Here is a 20,783-nt window from a genome sequence, read left to right as displayed (position 1 = left end):
TTTTTTTTTTTTTTTTGTTAATATTGGCAATGGATGTAATTTATTGGAAAACTGTAGGGGCAGTTTCGGTTGATGATGAAGCTTGCGGAAGCTGACGGGAACCGCCACCTTTCCTACTGCTGGCTGCTGCGTCGTTCGAGGATTCGCAGCGTCGCTTACACGCACACACAGAGATTCCGAGAGAGTGGCGGCGAGAGTATCAGAGAGGCTACGCATGCTAGGTAGGGCGCGGAAATGGTGATGCCCGAGTCGTCTGAACGCCACCGGACAGCGTCTCGTCGAGCGAATCAACCGCAACTTGGAGCTAGGGTTCCGCTCAAGCGGTTACTTCGCGTGGCATCTGTCGCATGTGGAATTCAATTCGGTTGGGCTTTGCAGCTCTCTCTTCTTACTCCTTATGTTCAAGAGCTTGGTATTCCTCATGCTTGGTCAAGTCTCATATGGCTCTGCGGACCGCTTTCTGGCCTCTTTGTCCAGCCTCTCGTTGGCCACATGAGCGATCGCTGCACCAGCCGATACGGCCGCCGGAGGCCATTCATTGTAGCTGGAGCGCTTTCCATTGTACTCGCCGTTCTTATTATCGGTCACTCGGCGGACCTCGGTTGGTTGATTGGTGACAGAGGTGATGTTAGGCCTCGTGCGATTGGATTCTTTGTGTTTGGATTTTGGATTCTCGATGTCGCTAACAACTTAACGCAGGGTCCTTGTAGAGCTTTGCTTGCTGATCTTACCGGTAAGTTGTTTGGTATACCGTCTGAATTTGATGTCTCTGTTATTATACAATTTCGTTTACATGTGTAGAAGATTTTTCTGTAATAGTAAATTAATAATTGATATATAGTTACAATATGTGGATATGGCACGTTCAATTGAATCTATGAAAGTTCTTATGTTGTGTGGTAATAATTGATGTATGGTTACAATATGTGGATATGGCACGATGAATTGAATCTATGAAAGCTCTTATGTTGTGTGGTGGATCTTAAGGTACTTACATCTTTCAAAAATAATATTGGCTAGGTAAGGATCATCGAAGGAATCGAGTGGCAAATGCTTATTTTTCACTATTTATGGCGATTGGTAATATTTTTGGGTATGCCACTGGATCCTTTAGTGGCTGGTACAAGATCTTGCCGTTTACTCTTACCTCTGCATGCTCGGTTAATTGTGCAAATCTCAAGTCAGCTTTCTTGATTGATGTCGTGTTCATTGCAATTACAACATATTTGAGTGTTTCAGCAGCTCAAGAGATTTCTCTAGATTCAAGCGGCAGGTCGTCCCTGGTAGTGGAAGACGGTATGGGGCAATCAAGTCATGCTTCAGAAGCATTTCTCTGGGAGTTGTTTCATACTTTTAGACACTTCTCTGGGTATATATGGGTAATTTTGCTTGTCACTTCCCTGACATGGGTAGCATGGTTTCCATTTATTCTATTTGATACTGATTGGATGGGTAGAGAGATTTATGGTGGCAAGCCAAATGAAGGACAGAGTTATAGTTCTGGAGTCAGAATGGGAGCATTTGGTCTGATGTTTAACTCTGTTGTCCTTGGAATAACTTCACTACTTATGGAGAAGCTGTGCAGAAAGTGGGGTGCTGGTTTTGTATGGGGAGTCTCTAATATTTTTATGGCTCTATGTTTCCTTTCTATACTGGTTGTCACCTATGTGGCAAACAATATGGGCTATATAGGCCATGAGCTTCCACCAAATAGTATCGTATCAGCTGCATTGATTATCTTTGCTCTTCTTGGCGTCCCTTTGGCAGTAAGCAGTTCCTTCCTTGTCTAAAATGTGGTTGCACACGTTGTATCTTCTTTCCATCCCATCCTTTCTTGTCTTAGCACAAATAATACTACCATTGGATGAAAATTCAGAGTTCAAGAAATCACGTATATATCATATTGTACTTGGAATATTTAGTTAACATAATTTTTTTTTTCAGTTTGTGATAATGCACGATGGAGGACCTTTTATGCATTACTTGTATTGATCTATTGGCATAATTCATTGCAGATTACTTACAGCATTCCATATGCCATGATCTCCTCGCGTGTTGAATCTTTGCAACTTGGTCAAGGTGGGGATTGGGTAGATGTTGCTTTGTTTGAATGAAAGACTAGAGAGTTTCTTATTGTGTTGTTGCATCTTGCAGGTTTGTCTGCGGGTGTCTTGAACTTGGCAATAGTAATTCCTCAGGTGACACTAATCCTACATATCTTTTTCTTAATTTTCTTTTGCTTTGCGAGAGTAAAATGATATCACCTTTGTTATTTGATACTTTTCTCTAAACCTATTAAATGCCAGTAGAAAATATATAACATGAATGCCTAGGGCAGAGCATTGATTTGGATTCTTTCTTTTTAAAAACAAAACAAAATTTGAAAATGATTTTTGGTAACAATTCAGATGAGTTATTTGCTGATAGTTGACAAAACTTAACTATGGTTTCCGAAACTTTGAGGGTGGTGGTTCAATCAGAAAACAGGATTTTAGCTGAATAAAAGTCTTAAATCTTTTACTATTGAGCTTGAGGTGAAACATCTTTTCATCCCATAGGTCTATAAACAAAATGTTTCATTTTTAATATAGTTAATTGACCTCTTTTGTTCACAACCTTTTTGTTTTTTTATTATTATTATCTTGTATACATTTGGGTGTTGTCTAATTGCAACTATTGGTAGGAGATGTTCCCTGTTGAATTTTCCCTATTATTTGATGACAATATTTTGTTTTTTGTTTGTCACTATTTTTGTGGAATGCTTGTCTAAGTTGCCCCATTGTTTATAGTGAGGTAATCTCTGAAGTACGATGAAAATTTGGCTTTAAATGAATTCTTAATAATTGGGATTGGGTTTGACCGCATTTGAATCCACAAATTTGTACCATCCAATATTCGATGGTGAATTTAGTGTTCTTTGAACTCTGTTTTTTTTTTTTTTTTTTTTTTTTTTTTTTTTTTTTTGTTGATTGTCATATATTGTAGGAACTGTGGAAAACTTCTTTTATACAAATTTTATCTATACTGGGTTACTTTATTTATTTTATATTTTTGTAATAGATCTCTTTTGGAAAAGGAACTTGATGCTGTAAGTTCTGCACTTTCTGATAACAGACATTCAAAGTGTGTTGGTTCATATTATTTTTAAGTTATGCACAAGCTCAACCTACATTAAAGGGACTACTTAGTCTATATACCCACTGTATCATAATCTTGGTTGAAATGCATGAAAACCTCTAGTATTGGAAGGGGTAAGAACTTGGGAGAAAGAGAGAGTCCGCTCAACTTGTGTATGCAAGAAGGAAAATACCAGAGGTCTTACTCTGAACGAATGAAGGAACAATACAGTTAGTGTGCTCCGTCTTTAATCATTTGACTTTATTAAATGAGAAAGATTGTCAAATTTGGGCTGACCTTTTCTGGGACATACCAAGACAAAACTTCTCTTGAAAATCCAATTGTGGATATCCCTGTTAGACAGTTTACTTTTTGTCTTGGGAAAAGATTTCAGGGAATCCAGATGAAATATATTTCCATGTGGAAGAAGATCACAAGGAAAGAATTGGAGTTTGTCCATATCTATAGTCCTGATGTCACTTTCCAATATGTAATGGATGATAATAGAAATGAAATAATTTGACATAATGTTTTGTTGTTTCTTCAAAACTTTTTGATCTCTAGTGGACCTCTCTCTAGGATTCAATCCAGCTGAAAGATTTGGCTCTTGCCTTAGGTGATATTGTCAGGAACATATTTTGATCTGTAAGATATGATAGACTTGAAGGGGCCATAGTAGTAACATTTTAATCATAAACAGTGAAGCATAATCTGTTTCTTGATATTACTATTATTTTTTACTTCAATTTCAGTTATATTCTTGTTTTACAACAACAGAAACTATATTTCCAGAAGCCATGTATTCTTTATACATACATCATTTAACTTTGCTTTTTACGTAAGGGGGTTCTTCTCTATTAGGGCTGAAGCTCATGTGTTATAGCAAAATTGAACTCACTTGCCATCTTTTCCGTATTTTGTTGAGTGTCTCTTTCTTTTATTATTTTATTTAAATTTTGAGGAAGGAATAGATATAGTTGTCACAAATATGACAGTCTGGGTCTACATCTGTGACTTAAAAGGCAACATGTTTCACAAAGCCATTTATTTTTTTGGTCCCATACATTGTGCTGTCTGCTTCATATCAGAAGAACAGGGTGGGGCTGGATGCTTTGGTGATAGACAGTAATTGTATGAGACAATCTGAAGACTTAATCTTGTTTGGGATTGCACTTAATTTTTCTTTTTTCTTTATTATATATCTATATCTATGTCTATATCTACATCATATAGATTTATAGATGTATATAACAAACTGAAGCTTGATCTTAAATAATAAAGTCAGTATTTAGTCTCTAGTGCATGTTATGTCCTGAAAATGTTGCAAATGGTGTTATATTTGCAACCTGATGTTTTTCCAATGGAGGGATCACATCATCTGGTATAAAGCAAAATTTAAACTAAATTATCCTTTGATCTAATATATGTAATAAATGAGCTCACCTTCGTGAAGTTATTTTATTTGTTAATTTAAGTGTTTCTGATAATAGGTTGTGGTATCCCTGGGAAGTGGACCATGGGATCAGCTGTTTGGTGGTGGAAATTCTCCAGCTTTTGCTGTGGCAGCATTTGCAGCCTTTGCAAGTGGACTCATTGCTATCTTGGCCCTTCCTCGGTCTAGTGCTCAGAATCCCAGAGCCCTCACATGAGGTATTCAGTTATATTCGTTTATCTTTTCTTTTATCTAACCTATCATCTTAATGGAAAACCGTTTAGATTATCCTACAAGTTTGTAAATAGCTGTAAATAAATATTATAACACTGTTTTTACAAGGGTTTCCTCTTTTGAAAAGTTTTTTTCCTTTCTTGATTGTCAGAGTATTTGGAAAGCTTGGTTGGTGTGCATCTCATCCATGATCAACATGAGAATTGATCTAAATTTTGATGCAAAATACATGTGTAACATACTATAGGTCTGAGTTAACCATTTTATGGTGTGTGATGGGTTGGGGGAGTTTGTTTGACAGATTACAGTAGAGAAATGAGGCCTGACCCAAACATTTGGGGGAGCGCTCGTGTGTTTTTTAAGACATGGACATATATTACAGTGATCAGTGGTGGGCGCTTTATATAAGTAAGCGACAGATGAGGAAAAACAAGATATTGATTAAGCAGACATACTGGTTGTTCAGGGATAATTATAGCATTAGCTGTCACCAAATGCTGAGAGAGACAAGTTATTAACAAACAGTGAGGAATCTTCTTTTATGAAAATCAGTCCCACCTCCTGGAAATGTTGCTTTATGACAATTTCTTCGTTAGAAGTGGGGAAGCCTGAGCTGTGGATTCCAAAATTACTCTGAAGACTACTTTCTTACCAACGAAGATAATGCTGCTGATTGGGAATTATTCCCTATGAAGTATCATTTTCTTCTAAGGCAATATTTAGTGCGTTGGTGGTTCAATCATAATGTATTGGATTCTCATTCATTTTCTGTTTGAGTATGTTGGAATGTGCTTGGTGGGCAACAGTTATTTAGTGCTTTGTGCTGATTGAAACCCTAATAGGGACATTTCTTTTCTTCATTAAGATAATTTGTCTAAAAAAGCTTAAGTGATTTTTGATCGATGGCATCCTTGAACAATGTGTATATATATATTTTTTAAAAAAACTATATGCTCTTTTTAGCTTCTCTCTGATCTTGCATCTTCATGTTAGAATAAGTTCCCCATGTTTGATTGCACTGATCATTAACCAAATCTAGCTTGCTATTATATAAATATAATATGCTCTCATCTCATGCTGTGCTTCCTGTAAGGTATAATAAGAAGCATCAGTTAGTACTGAAATGATTGTTTGATGAGGCGTAATATTCTTTTATTCTTTGGATAATCAGTTCTTGAATTTAGAAACCACAGTGGGAATACATTCATACATTTTCATGCATCTTTGTGTCAAGAAAAAAGATGTTACATTTTCTCTCCATGTATTGTGAAAGGAAATGGTAGGTCTAAGTTCTTTAGAATCTTTTGGTAGAATCAATATTTCTCTCGAAAAGAGTGAAAAACCTTGGTATGGAGGAACGATGGTGAATTTATTCCAGTGTATGGAAGGGTATGATCTTTATTGGTGTCAAATCTCTGTCTTGTCAACTTCTTCATATCGTTTTCGAAGAACTTTTATAGTATATTGGTAGTTATTATAATCTGTTCACTAAGATGCTAAGAAAAATTCTGTCATGATGTTCATTAGAACAACTTGGTATCAATTGGTTTGCTTTCATGCATGAGCATGATCAACATACGATACTTTTAGCTGCTTGTCATCTTCTTTTGCTTCAATCCTGTTTGGGATTGGGAATTTGATGGACTGGATCTGTTGTGTACTTACCGACCTATGTTTTATTTTATTTTTGATCTTTTGTTAAGCTTACATTTATTTGTTTTTTTTTTTTTTTTTTTTTTTTTTTTTTTTTTTGTCTAGAGGGTTCTGTTGTTTGATATCAACTGATAGAGCCAAAGACACATGGGATCTGACATGGGGTTGTGTTATGAGATTCAGAGATGGAATATCTTCTACAAAGGAAACAAAGGAAAAACTGGTCCTTGTGCTGCTGCAGCAGCAGCAGCAGCAGCTAGCAGCAGAACAATCCAAAGTTGCAGGCTGGTTGATGATGGTAGGGCTGTGTGCCTCAGCTAAGGACACAGTCCCCCAGTTGCTCTCCCCTCTAGAGAGACAGCCTCATCTCTGTAGGGAGAAAAGGGATACATATTTAATGGTTGTAATTGGAACTACTCCTAAATCTGTGTGTTCCCTTTCTCCCATCTGCCTCTTGTTCATACAGCCATTCCACTGTCAACACTCTATCAATCAGGTGGGCCCATTCCTCTGCTCTCTCTTGTTGCAGCATACCCATGAAGAATACTGTTTCCATTTCATCACCTAAAGCCAAACCAACATCTCAAACAGTTCCTTGGGGTTGGTTCTTTATCCTTTCTGTTCTTCATTTTTTTTTTTTTTTTTTTTTTTTTTGCATTTTTGGAATTTCAAGCATCATCTATGGATTTGATCTGATCTGATTTGATTTGATTTGACCCTTCTTTCACTCCCTTGGTTTGTTTTGCTGAAAGCCCAAGTTATTTTCCTTTCCACCTGGAATAATATGTCCAAATGAGCTAATGGGGTAGAGATGTTAGCCCATTTCAAGTCTCCAATCCTGCTGTTCTTTCTCATGGCTGTTAGGGGAAACACTCTAAGAGTTCCACCGACTGTAAATTGATCAAACCCTTCTTTTGTGTGTTTGTTTGTGGCCCACTTTTATCAGTTAGTCGGAAATGGCATTGTAATTATTGATTGGAATGATTTAATTAGGGGTTTATTTTGTCACAAAATCTCCATGAGGGGATCACAAAATCTCAACAATCCTATTCCACTCCCATGGCCTCAAAACAATCTCCCCCACACCATTACAATTATATAAATATTCTCTCCCAATCAACATCCCTTCACTCCCCCCCTCCTTTTTATCTCCAAAATCTCTCAAGAACATCAACCAAGTGTGTGTCTGAATGGTAATAGCTCAAATCCATCGCTAGTCGATATTGTCTCTTAGGAAGAGGTTCCTACACTCCGTTCTCCTCCCAAACTGGTGTGTGATATCACAATCTACCTTCTGGGAGTCAGCTTCCTCACTAGCACACCATTCCGTGTTTAGTTCTAATACTATTTGTAATTAGAGTTTAGCTTGAGAGTGTGATATCACAATCTACCTTTTGAGAGCCAGCTTCCTCTCTAGCACACTGTTGAGATACTCTTGTAATTAGAGTTTAGGTTGAAATGGGTATGATTTTCCCACATGGGTTGTGCAAGAATCGGACATGCACACATTCCTTAGCCTTCAAACATCGAAGCCAGCCAGCCAATCAGTCAGTAATTTTATTGTTCATATTTTATGAACCATCAGTTTATATATGCTATGCTCCTCCCTGTCATTTCAAAGAATTTTGCTTCTCGAACTCCTCATCCACTTGGCATTCCCAAGATAACTTTCTTTTATCTCTTCCTTCCACGCATCTTTCAAAACTCGACCACAAGAGAGGTTTGAGTGTTAAAATAGATTATCCATTCACTTTTCATCATGCATTCTTTTTTTTATCTATTAATTCTCCAATATGGGATTCTCTGGCCGTCAAAAACTCATAAAAAATGCCACCAAATTTCATTCATCCTCACTTCATTCGCCTCCCCCATATCCCATATGTCCCTTCTTCTAAGGGATATATTATGAAATTGATTTCAAGCTAATGCTTTTTGAGTAGGACAGTCGGCCCTTAAAATATTCTTTATTCCCTTCCCCCTGTCCTTGATATTGCGAGACAAGTTCCTTAAGAGGAGGGCAGCAAAAAAGAAACTTGTAGCTCTCAGTCCCTTTATGTATATATACCCATTCCCCCATTCACTCTCGCATTCCATTTTCAGAAAACAGAGAAAAAACAGAGAGAAAAACAGAGTCATCCTATCTATCTATCTATCTTCTTTGTCAACAAGGTAGCTATGTGTAATCCAAAACCATCCTCTCCTAATAATTCCTCGTTTCTTACTCCTAACTACAAAGCCAACTTCATGGCTACACCCAACAAAAGCTTGGATAATCATAATCTTAATAATAAGAACAATCTTCTCAAGCCTGCTGATGATCAACTAGCTCAGCTTCATAGATTCCCCACTGTCTCTGAGGTAATATAATGTTGGAGAATGAGGAAAAAAGCAATTTTTCATCGACCCATCATTGCTTTTTGTGTGTTTATTTGATTCAAGTGTCTAACTTTGTGTGTTTGCATTCTTCAGGCAGTGGAGGAAATGAAGGAAATAGGGAAGATTTCAGGTCCAACAGCCATAACAGGGCTTCTTTTGTACTCAAGAGCTATGATCTCCATGCTTTTTCTTGGCTATCTTGGAGAGCTTGAACTTGCTGCTGGCTCTCTCTCTATTGGCTTTGCTAATATCACTGGCTACTCTGTTCTCTCTGGTTTGGCCATGGGAATGGAGCCAATTTGTGGCCAAGCTTATGGAGCTAAACAATGGAAACTCCTTGGTATAACCCTTCAAAGAGCTGTTCTTCTTCTCCTTACTTCCTCTGTTCCCATCTCCTTCATGTGGCTCAACATGAGAAGAATCCTGTTATGGTGTGGCCAAGATGAACAAATCTCTTCCATGGCTCAAACTTTCATCCTCTTCTCAATCCCTGACCTCATTTTCCTTTCTCTTCTTCACCCACTTCGAATTTACTTAAGAACTCAAAGCATTACTCTGCCATTGACGTATTGCTCTGCTTTCTCTGTTCTGCTTCACATTCCCCTGAATTTCCTCCTCGTTGTGCATTTCAAAATGGGCATTTCTGGTGTAGCCATTGCCATGATTTGGTTCAATTTCAACGTCTTCTTCTTCCTTGTTTCCTTTGTTTACTTCTCTGGAGTTTACAAAGATTCATGGGTTTCTCCAACCCAGGATTGCCTCCATGGATGGGCTCCTCTGCTTTCTCTTGCGATACCCACTTGTGTTTCCGTTTGCCTCGAATGGTGGTGGTATGAGTTCATGATAATGCTTTGTGGGCTTCTCGTAAATCCCAAAGCCACCATTGCTTCAATGGGGATTTTGATTCAAACCACTTCTTTAGTTTATGTTTTTCCATCATCTCTCAGCCTTGGAGTTTCCACAAGAGTCGGTAATGAATTAGGAGCAAATCGACCCGCCAAAGCTCGTTTATCAATGATTGTTTCACTCCTTTGCGCCGCCGTGCTCGGCGTCTTGGCGATGGTGTTCACCACTCTAATAAGGCACAAATGGGGGAGATTTTTCACCAACGACACTGAAATTCTTGAACTAACGTCCGTGGCATTGCCGATTGTCGGGCTCTGTGAACTCGGAAACTGCCCACAAACCACCGGCTGCGGCGTCTTGAGAGGAACCGCTCGGCCGACGATCGGAGCTAATATCAATCTGGGGTCGTTTTATTTGGTGGGTTTTCCAGTAGCGATCATAATGGGGTTTGCGGTGAAATTGGGATTTGCAGGGCTGTGGATTGGGTTGCTTGCAGCTCAAGGTTCATGTGCTTTGATGATGATTTATGTTCTTTCTACAACGGATTGGATAGCTCAAGCTGAAAGAGCTATGCAGCTTACAAAGGCTGGTTCTTCAAATTGCAATCCGCCATTGTTGCCACTTTCAAGCTCTTCAGAAGATGATCAGAATGTAAAAAAGATTGAAAATTTGGAGGAGATTTTGTGCAGTAATCATGAAACTGATCTTCTCTTACCCACTACAACAACAAAAATTACTGTTCATTAAGGCCTTTTTTTTTTTTTGCCCCCTAATTTTTACCACCCAATTTATTTCATCGACCCATCTCTAGTTTTTAGTGTAGAAATCACTACTTGGTTAAATTATGAGTTTGGGTCGTTGACTTTGTTTAGTTCTTATAAAAAAAGCTTTAATACACTTATAATCATGTTTATTTACTATCGGACGTTCTTAATATGTCTCTCTAATTCGTATTTAATCGTTATTTTGTTAATCAAGTTGAAAGTTTGGAGATTTATTGAATACATTGTCTACGAAACTTAGAATTTTATTTCTTTATCGCGTTGGATATATATATATAAAAGGGGAGGGTGGTAGGTTGTCGGTTGTTTGAGAGGCTTTAATCTGGGAAGGAATCTATGCGTTGTTTTGGGGCAAGTTTTGTTGTGGTTTTGTTTCCAAATCAGGTAAAAACTTGTACATCCAAAAAAGGCATACTTTTTGCTCTAAAAGATCCTCTATCTCTCACTCTATTTTTTAACAGAAAAAACCAGAAAAATCTCATCTTTTTCCATTACTTTACACTCCATTCATGTATATCAGTAGCTTCAAACAAGGAAAAAGCTCCCTTTTTTTTTTTTGCTTCTAATTCTTAGGGTTTCTTTACGTGGAGAAGAACGAACCATTGTGTTGAAACCCCTCTCTAACAGACGCGGGAAGCCCGAAAGGACAAATTAAAAAAAAACACCATCTGAAAGGAAAAATTAAAAAAGAACACTAAATGATAGGAAAAATTCAAAGAGAACAATATCTGCTAGCCGTGGACTTAATATTCTTTATAAGGGCGTCAAAACCTCTTTCTAATCGGGGAAGCCTGGAAGGGAAAGTTTAGAGATAACAATATCTGCTAGCAGTGGACTTGGCATTCTTTATAAGAGTGTCGAAACCTCTCTCTAATAGAAAGAACAAGTTCAAAGAGAACAATATATGCTAGCGGCATTCTTTATAAGAGTGTCGAAACCTCTCTCTAATAGAAAGAACAAGTTCAAAGAGAACAATATATGCTAGCAGTGGACTTAGCATTCTTTACAAGGGTGTCGAAACCTCTCTCTAATAGATGCGGGAAGCCCAAGAGGGAAAGTTCAAAAACAACAATATCTGCTAGTAGTGGACTCGACATTCTTTATAAGGGTGTTGAAATCTCTCTCTAATAGACGCAAGAAGTTGAAAAGGAAAAGTTCAAAGAAAACAATAAATGCCCGTAGTGGACATGACATTTTTTATAAGGGTGTCGAAACCTCTCTCCAACAGACGCGAGAAACTCGAAGGGAAAAGTTCAAAGAGAACAATATCTGCTAGTCGTGGACTTGACATTCTTTATAAGAGTGTCGAAACCTCTATCCAACAGACGCAGGAAGCCCGAAAGGAAAAGTTTGAAGAAAATATATCTACAAACTTGACATTCTTTATAAGGGTGTCGAAACCTCTCTCTAATAGACGCAAGAAGCTCGAAAGAGAAAGCCAGGACATATCTATTAGCGGTGAGCTTGGACAATTATAATAAACTCTAAACCATAAACCCTAAACCCTAAAGCCTTTATAAACCCTCGTGCCTAGAGGGATCCTCGTATTGAAAAATAGGGATGTTTTTGTGTTGTGTTATAGAGATTATGTTGGATAAAATGAACCAACAAAACCTTATTGTCTGAGTAACGAAGAACACTAAAACCTTGGGATGTGACATAACAACAACAACAGTAGTTTCCACTAAGCCAAAATGCTCAAAAAAAATGTTTTTTTTTGGTTTGGGATATCATATTTCTGACAGGAACACAGATTGGCCTGAGACATGCATACGCAAACAAAGAAAAAAAAACACAGTACATAACATAATGAAGTAATAAGAAAAAATGATGATAATAATTCGTGACGTAACGAATGAATCAATGTGCAAATGAGCGTGATTTTAACGATATAAAAGGTTAATAAATGCGTTTCTTCCTACATCAATAAGATTCAAATTCTGTTTCGGTGACATAATTTCTGAAATTCAGTGTGTTTAACTTTATGTATGTGAATAATGTTTAAAAATTGCGTGTTGGCACGTGGGACAGTCCCTACTCTTAGAAACTGATAAAGAATCACTACGAGGGAAGTAAGATTCGGATTACCTTGTTGATAAAAAATCTAACGCAAGAACACTTGTTTGAGATTCGAACCACCTCACGGACAAGATCGATCATGTTTAGCTTGAATGATTCTAAATATGCAATCTAAACTACATAGAATTGCAAAGAAACTTAACTTTTAGTTAAAGTAAACGTAAGAACACTTAGCCCTAAAGATAAGAAATCACTCGAAGGGAAAGTAAAATTCATATTACCTTGTTGATCGAATATCTCAAAGCAAACGATCATGTTTAGCTGGAATGGTTCTAAACATGCAATCTAAACTACATAGAATTATAACCTCCTGTAATAATTTGAACAACATTTTCTTCGCATATTCCTTAAATTTTATACTGCATGATTGATATCTCGGTTCATATCAGAACCAACTCAAGACAAGTCGACAATACAGAAGAACGTTGGAGTACACAATACCGAATTCATACTACAAATTTTGATTCGAATCTTGGGCATTAGGGTTTACGCTATTACTATCCAATTATACGGTATAATGGTGTATGGATGTAAATATGTCTTATTATTTTAAAAGGGAATATTTTGAATTAATTATTTAATATGGACACGTGTATTCCACATACTAATTTGAGATAAAATTAAAATAAATACAAGATTATCAATATTTTCAAAACTCCACTTAGTTTATTAACCTTCTCCCTCACTCATTTAATACGATGTGATATTTAATTCCACGTGGATAAAAAAGTAATAAAAGACAATAAAGATTAGAGAGTTCTACAACCATAATTAAACCACTAAACCACTAATTATTTTCCTTATTAGGCCATACCATTAATGAATATTAAAACTAAAATGGAATTAATTTTGTATTTTAATTATAAATTTTGTATTATCTCAACAAAAGGGTATTAAAATAAAAGGGACAAAAAATTTATTAACTTTCATATTTGTTATGAAAATATGTTAAAAATTTTAAAATATATATATATATAAGGACGTAGTATTTATAAGCTCAAAACTTTAAAAAATAACGAAATTAAAAAACCGTATATTTCAAATATAAATGGAAGTGTGAATGGGTTCGAGCTATTATAAGATAAATTTGTTTAAAGGGTCCATTTTGATCCGACCCTTTTGGTCATTGGTGGAACACGTAAGACCCACGATTGTCAGTATTTAAGGTTTTTCTGTTCCAAGGAACTCTCCCTTTCAGTTATTCTTTTCAATCGTGGGTCAAAATCAAGAAAAACGATATAATGGGCGTTGTGGCGGGATTCCGTCCCATTATTGTCTTCCTAATTATTTCAAACTGCCCCCCACAATGTCTCTCTGTAGGACAGCCATAACTTTTTAGGTCATCCTTATTGAGTCTATGGTCATATATATATATATATATATATATATATAATAATTGTGGCATGAAAACAAGTTGCATTAAAGAAAATAAAAGTAGAAATTGATGTGTACAACAGCTAGAAATTGGTAGAAATATGTTAATTAAAATTATAAAGTTTATAATAAATAATATGAGGTATAAATAGCTTTGGAGCCAATGATAATTGTATTATTGAGATTTATTTATTTATTTATTTAATGCACTTTTTGAATTTTGTTTTAGTGACAACTCAATTTATAAAATATAGATAATTTAAAGAATTCATGTCATGGTTTCATATTCTTTCCACTTCTAATATAATTATATTGTTACTTTTTATTTTATTTTTAATTGTTTGTTTTTGCTCGTTACGTATCACCGTCAGCGTCACGATTTTAAAACATATCTACTAGGAGAGGTTTCCACATTCTTACAAGGAATTTATCGTTCCCCGCTTCAACCAATGTGGGATCTCACAATCCATCCCTTTGAAAGGCCAACATACTCGCTTGTACACTGCCTAGTGTCTAGCTTTGATGTCATTTGTAACAGTCCAAGCCCACCGCTAGTAGATATTGTCCGCTTTTGTTCGTTACGTATTGTCGTCAACACGTCTACTAGAGAGAGGTTTCCACACTCTTATAAAAAATGTTTCGTTTTCCTCTCCAACCAATATGGGATTTCACAATTTTCCACATTCACGATCTTGTAAGGAATGATTCGTTCCCTCCTCCAACCGATGTGAGATCTCACGTAAATGAAGAATCTTAACGAGAAGTTGAACAAACAAAGAGTAAAAATATTATTAATGATGACAAAAGTAGGAGGGGGATGTAGCAGTTAGTACATTTGGGTACTCATGTCTCTTTTGTGTTTATCTTCCTCTTCGACCCTATACATACATGCATTCAATATTGTCGGATTCTTCATCAGTTTAGGTGTGAAAATCTCTACCTAGTAGACGCGTTTTAAAAACTATGAGACTGATATTGATACGTAACGAACCAAAACAGAAAATATTTACTAGCAGTAGGTTAGGGTTTGACCCTTTTTCTTAAGGTACACCTTTCCCTCCCAAAGTCTCCTTTTCCTTCTTTATAAGTATGTCGAAATCTCTCCCTAGTAGACGTGTCTTAAAAATCGTGGGCTTGACCCTTATTGTTAAGCTACACCTTCCCCTCCCAAACCCTCATTTTCAAGTGTGTGGAAATCTCTCCCTAATAGACGCGTTTTAAAAACCGTGAGGCTGGTGTCAATACATGATGGACCAAAGCTGGTAATATCTACTAACAGTGTGCTTCGGCTCGACCCATTTTGTTAAGTTACACGTACCCCTCCCAAACCCTCCTTTTCCTTCCCTGCATTTTCTCATTTGCCCATCATGGACGAAACGAAACCCTAAACCCTAAAATAAGCGAATTTAATAACATTATTAATTCTTTTAATTAGGACCATTAAATTAAAGGCATGGTCTTTCACATGCTTACACTTAAAATCATTTCATTAAAATTAACAATTTTAATTAAAGGAATCAGATCCACATGCTTTTCTTTTTTTCTCATATTATTTTTATTTAATTTAGCTTTTAATAACATTTAAAATTCATTAATATTATGGTTTATAAAATATTTCATTAAATTAATAAAAATACTCAAAAATTCATAATTTATCTAAAAAATAATGAAATTAAAAAATACCCTTACTTTTTATTAATTTAACTTATTTATTAAAAAAAATTGTTGGGATATTTGTTGAAGAAATGAGGAAAAGACATTTTTAATATGGTCCATTCACATCGCAATAAAAATGGAATATGATATTTAGGAATGGAAAAAGTGGCCAACAGGAAGAGGACACGTGTCAAGGTTGGAATAATATATATATATTTTTTTAAAAAAAAGAATAAATAAGGAAATTGAAATCCGACCGTCCGATTCAATTGGTGGTAATGGTAATGGAATCTTTAGTGCTCCGATTTTTTTAAAAGCAACCAATTTTCTTTTCCTTAAAAAAAACAAAAAATAATTATTTATTTGGTGAAAGCACGATTTAATTTTATAGCTCACTTAAACATAATTGAACTGATTAAGATATTATAATTTGGTGACGTTCAAATCTTCTCCTTCACGTATAAATGTTCACCGCCATTAAATTTAGAGAGAAAAAGCATGAGCCACTATCATAGTCGTACTTTTTCAATCATGCGGCGTTGTAATCTTGACATGCTCATAATCAGTCTTAAGGGAAACTCAAGCGTCATTCATATTTTTTGTCCAGTTTTGTGGTTTCGTCAGACCTTAAGTAAGGTTTGTCTTCGCGTAACTGAACATCACTTGTGCCGAATCCAAGTTTGTTTGATTACATACGTCACTTGTGCGTGCATGTTCAATCGTCTACAACACAACAATATCGCATCTCATTGTCATCTCGGTTCCCAATGACACGACCCATGCATCGTGATGCCGTTTCATGTCTCGGGATACATCGATCATCTTAGCTTGCTCAGACATATCCGTTGGTAACTGACCCATGTATCGATCATTTCATCGAGACATCTCGAACATCCATCCATCTAGGTTCTCTCGAGCATCAGACTCTACCAGAGGGAATAATACAAATATTTTCTCTCTCCTAACTATCAGTCGTTTAATTTAATGGTGGTATGCAAAAAGATCTTTATACATCACACAGTTTGCAACAAAGTATTTTATTTTCAATCATAAACTTATTATACCTCGAAAACCCTCCATTCATAGTCGAACTAGCGTCCTAAATTGATTCTCGAAGCACGGGGTTCCTAAACCACAAAAACGAATTCTTCAAGCATTTTTAGGGTTTAGAGGTCAAACTCATGGCCAAGCTTATACAACCTCAAATCCCTCAAACTAGAAAAGACGTGAAGAATAAAGTTAGAAAGAAAAGTAGTAAAGAAAGAACAACATGATAGTTAAAAGAAGCAAACCAAATAGTTTAAGAACATAGAAAGGGTAAGACACATAGACAAGCCAAATGAGGTGGTGGCATAAATGCTCTCTTTCCCATAAATGTCGTATCATACAACAAACTGAGTGGCCATTACCAAACCCTTCTTCTTCCAACGTCAAACAAACAAACACAAAAGGATTCTCTTCCATGCATGGCCACACCCACCACCATTTTCATATAAAGACACCAATTTCCTTCTCTATATACTTGGTTTTGCATTGAAAATACGTAAATGAAGCAAACCCAGATGGAAAGTTTTGATTTTTCAGATGATTATTGGTGTTAGGAATGGAAGAAAATTCTTTAGAGAGAGAGAGATAGAGAGAGAATATGTTCCATTCAAAGATGCCAATTGTGTGGGGGATAAACTTAGTCATAGAAAGGACATTGAGAAGGCGTAAGGACTTGCCTTTCCAAAAGGTCTCTTCGGTTTTTAGGGTTCGGGAGGGAACGATGCATTCCTACCTTTGTTTAATAGACGCATTTTAAAACTGTGAGGTTGACGGTGATACATAACGGGTCAAAGCCGACAATATCTGTTAATGGTGGGCTTGGGATGTTACAAATGGTATTAGAGTTAGACACCAAGCTGTATGTCAGAGAGGACGTTGGGCCCCTAAAATGGTGGATTGTGAGATCTCACATCGATCAGAGAGGGGAACAAAACATTCCTTATAAGGGTGTGGAAATCTCTCCCTAACATGCGTCTTAAAACCATGAGACTAACGGCGATACGTAACGAGCTAAAGTGAACAATATCTGTTAGCGGTGGGCTTGAGCTGTTACAAATGGCCAGACACTAGGGCGGTGTGCCAGTAAGGACACTAGGCTCCTAAGATGAGTAAATTGTGAGATCCCACATCAGTTGGAGAAGGAAACAAAACATTCCTGATAAGGGTGTGGAAACCTCTCCCTGATACACGTCTTAAAATCGAAGCTAACGGCGATACATAACAGGCTAAAACAAATAATATCTTAAATTCAAACCCACCAGCATTGAGGAATTGTTGTTTGAAAATTGCCCCACATTTTAGGGGCTTTGTCTTTTTACACAATACCCACCCAATGTTTGTTCGACACAAAAGTCAATCAACTAAAACCTCGATAAGAACCGGTCATGCCAGCAGATGAGCCAGCACCTTTGCCTTCCACTACTCTTTTTTGAGGAAGCACTAAATAATTGACACCAAATTTGAGAGAAAAAGAGAAAAAAAAAAAGAGGTATTTTTATTTATTTTGTAATCTAAAAGTGCAAGAGAATAATTTTATATGTGAATGATATTGTAATCTAAGAACACCAAAACATAGTGGGGTTGACCTTTTTCCCAATTCAACTTTTTTTTAGATGTTTTTTTGGGTGTGGTTTGACTTTCTTTTCAATCTTAGATGTTCATAAATTGGATTATCACTTTTATACTCAAATGAAACAGCCCAACCAATGAGATGAACATAAAGAGGCATTTGAGAGAGATGGTGGTGCCTTTTATGTTGTTGTCTATGGTCAAACTTCAAAACAACCTTTATGAAATGTTGAATTCTCGAAACCATCACGATGTTGATAATGAGGATGATAATGCCAACAAATGACAATGACGACGATAACCCTCCACTGTTCTAGTGCATAATCGTGAATCGAGTCGTCAAACATTCAAAAACCCTAATCCAGAAAGGAAAGCAACTAATATCTATCAGACATGTCATGAGAAAAGCTTTGAACGCTGGTCTAAGTTTTACCGTGACTTCAAACACGCAACCATCATGAAAAGGACTCAAAAGGGTATAAGGAGAATGTCGATTACGGTTCAAAAACACAAGGGTTGGTCATTGGCAAAGAGCTATACGGAAGCGTGCATCCTCCCCGTCCCATTGTAATATTCTTACCAATCCACTTGTTTATTGAACATTCTACATTCGCCTTCAATTTTATGCCTTTTACAAAAAAAAAAAAACGTCTCATTCACTAAACTTATTCTTTTGACTCATCATTCCTTCTTTTTTATGATTCAAAAAGTTACCCACAAAAGAATATAACACAATTCTCGAACATAATTTCAATAGTATACCAATTTGATCATAGTTCAACTGCATTATAGATATTGCATTGAAAAAAGATACTAATATTATATTTTGAATGATATTTTATTAAAAATAGATCTAAAATTGAAAATAAATAAAAGAATTGATGGAGGGTTTGGGCCCAAAAAAGAAAATATAATAAAGTTAATTAAATTTAATTAAATTATTCTTTTCTTGAAAAGTCCACACGTTTTGTATTGGGTTAGGCCAGTTTGATATTTTTTATTTTATTTTATTTATTTATTTATTTAAATAAAAAAGATTCCTTCGATTGTCATTACGTAATTGTATTCTTAATTGATACAAGATTACAAAAATGGGCTTTATCAGCAATCAAATTACATTCTTACCAAAAAAAAAAAATATTTTCATTTGGGCTTAATTTATATCAATTTTTGAGGTATTCAAAGGCCCATTATCAAAGCCCAGTTTGGTTTTCATTTGGGCTGCAAAGCCCACAAAAGCCCAGCCCAACTAAAACTTTTGTATATACCATTTGGAAGGAGGGTTCAACGGGCAAATATTGTCCGCATTGGCCTATTATATATCTTCGTGAGCTTCACCTTTGTAAGAAAAACTTCGTTCACCTCTCCAACCGATGTGCGATCTCACAGTCCACCCTCTTGGAGGTCCAGTGCCCTCGCTGACATACCCCAATGTCTGTCTCTGATACCATTTGTAACAGCCCAAGCTCACCAACTTGTTACGTATCGCCATTAGCCTTACAATTTTAAAACGCGTCCATATTCGAGTGACTAATACGTGTTCGATGGGGAAAGACAAAATGAGAGATGAAATGATTTAGGGTTTAATTTGTTAGCTTTTGTAAAGAAAATGATGAGGTTGAAAGGAATATTTATGAATATTCACATACGAGATTGGGCCCCTCCTCTTACCATCTTTTTTGTTCTTCAAACTCATAATCATGTTTTTTCTGTCTCTTCATCTCCTCATCATTTCATTGCAAGAATTTTACTTTTTCCCCCATTTCTCTGCAACCCAATACAGCCCTTCGCACCATGTCTCGAGGTCGGATTTCACCATTCACCTATCTTTGGGATTCAACGTCCTCGCTAGCACACCGTCTAGTGTCCATCCCTTTCAGGGTTCAACATCTTCGCTGGCATACACACCCTTATAAAGAATGTTTCGTTTCCCATCTCACGCTAATTGAATCAACAAAAACGCCCCCATCTAGTCGGGTTATGGATCAAATTCTTTATCGGGAACGAAAAAAGAGTCGTGTTTAAGTAAAAATAGTATGGAGAAACAGTAATGAAAGAAGAGTTGGTGAAATGAAGGTGTTGGAAGAGGAGGAGAAAGTAAAAGAGATGTGTAAAAGATGAAGATCCGGTTGTGGGCACGAATGTCATAATTGTTTCAAACCCAGAATTATGGCTATCAGAATCATTCAATGATGAACAATATTCTACCAACTTCAAATCTCATCATTCCCACACAAACCTATCCATTTCTATCTACTTTTCTGCTCATTGTTTTTCCCCAATTTTATGATAAAACCCCATAACAAACCCCACTTAAAACACGTCTAGTAGAGAGAGAGTGATATTGTCTGCTTTAACCCGTTACGTATTACCGTTAGTCTCACGGTTTTAAAACGCATGTGTTAGGAAGAAGTTTGTTCTCATCTCCAACTGATATGATACTTCACAATCCACTCTCCTTGGGGGCCTAACATCCTCGCTAGCATGGTTCTGATGCCATTTGTAACAGTCTAGCGCTGATGTCATTTGTAACAATTAAATCCACCGCTAGCTGATATTGTTTACTTAGCTCATTACACACCGCCGTCAGTCTCACTGTTTTAAAATGAGTCTATTAG

The 20,783-nt window shown here is 36.4% G+C and overlaps 2 protein-coding genes across 6 annotated transcripts; both read left to right on the top strand.

Annotated features, from left to right (window-relative positions):
* Positions 1-29: 29 nt before the first annotated feature.
* On the top strand, positions 30-5,647 carry LOC111454525 (sucrose transport protein SUC4). Of its 2 annotated transcripts, XM_023096023.1 has the most exons (6): positions 30-733; positions 1,021-1,766; positions 2,016-2,079; positions 2,155-2,198; positions 4,608-4,767; positions 4,935-5,647. In XM_023096023.1, the coding sequence occupies exons 1-5, from the start codon at positions 235-237 to the stop codon at positions 4,764-4,766; spliced, it is 1,512 nt and encodes a 503-aa protein (XP_022951791.1). In that variant the 5' UTR covers positions 30-234; the 3' UTR covers position 4,767; positions 4,935-5,647. The 2 variants fall into 2 exon arrangements, with proteins under 2 accessions (XP_022951791.1, XP_022951792.1); XM_023096024.1 differs by lacking the exons at positions 4,608-4,767; positions 4,935-5,647 and adding an exon at positions 3,961-4,600.
* LOC111454522 (protein DETOXIFICATION 48-like) lies at positions 4,679-10,578 on the top strand. 4 transcript variants are annotated; one of them, XM_023096021.1, is made up of 3 exons: positions 4,679-4,767; positions 6,542-7,036; positions 8,906-10,578. In XM_023096021.1, the coding sequence occupies exon 3, from the start codon at positions 8,918-8,920 to the stop codon at positions 10,403-10,405; it is 1,488 nt and encodes a 495-aa protein (XP_022951789.1). In that variant the 5' UTR covers positions 4,679-4,767; positions 6,542-7,036; positions 8,906-8,917; the 3' UTR covers positions 10,406-10,578. The 4 variants fall into 4 exon arrangements, with proteins under 4 accessions (XP_022951789.1, XP_022951786.1, XP_022951787.1 ...); XM_023096018.1 differs by lacking the exon at positions 4,679-4,767 and adding an exon at positions 5,462-5,529 and having other exon boundaries at positions 6,542-8,794; XM_023096019.1 differs by lacking the exon at positions 4,679-4,767 and adding an exon at positions 5,730-5,876 and having other exon boundaries at positions 6,542-8,794.
* Positions 10,579-20,783: the final 10,205 nt, after the last annotated feature.

The sequence above is a fragment of the Cucurbita moschata genome, unplaced genomic scaffold, assembly GCF_002738365.1.
Source record: "Cucurbita moschata cultivar Rifu unplaced genomic scaffold, Cmos_1.0 Cmo_Scf00016, whole genome shotgun sequence".
Taxonomy (NCBI): Eukaryota; Viridiplantae; Streptophyta; class Magnoliopsida; order Cucurbitales; family Cucurbitaceae; genus Cucurbita; species Cucurbita moschata.
The sequence above is the reverse complement of the archived record's forward strand: the minus strand, read 5'-3'. Positions and strand labels throughout refer to the sequence as shown.

Coding starts and splice junctions, on each gene's coding strand:
- LOC111454522 (XM_023096018.1), top strand. CDS start 8,612: ATGTGTAATCCAAAACCATCCTCTCCTAATAATTCCTCGTTTCTTACT. Junction 8,795..8,905: donor GATTCCCCACTGTCTCTGAG/GTAATATAATGT, acceptor TGCATTCTTCAG/GCAGTGGAGGAAATGAAGGA.
- LOC111454525 (XM_023096023.1), top strand. CDS start 235: ATGGTGATGCCCGAGTCGTCTGAACGCCACCGGACAGCGTCTCGTCGA. Junction 734..1,020: donor TTTGCTTGCTGATCTTACCG/GTAAGTTGTTTG, acceptor AATATTGGCTAG/GTAAGGATCATCGAAGGAAT. Junction 2,199..4,607: donor TGGCAATAGTAATTCCTCAG/GTGACACTAATC, acceptor TTCTGATAATAG/GTTGTGGTATCCCTGGGAAG.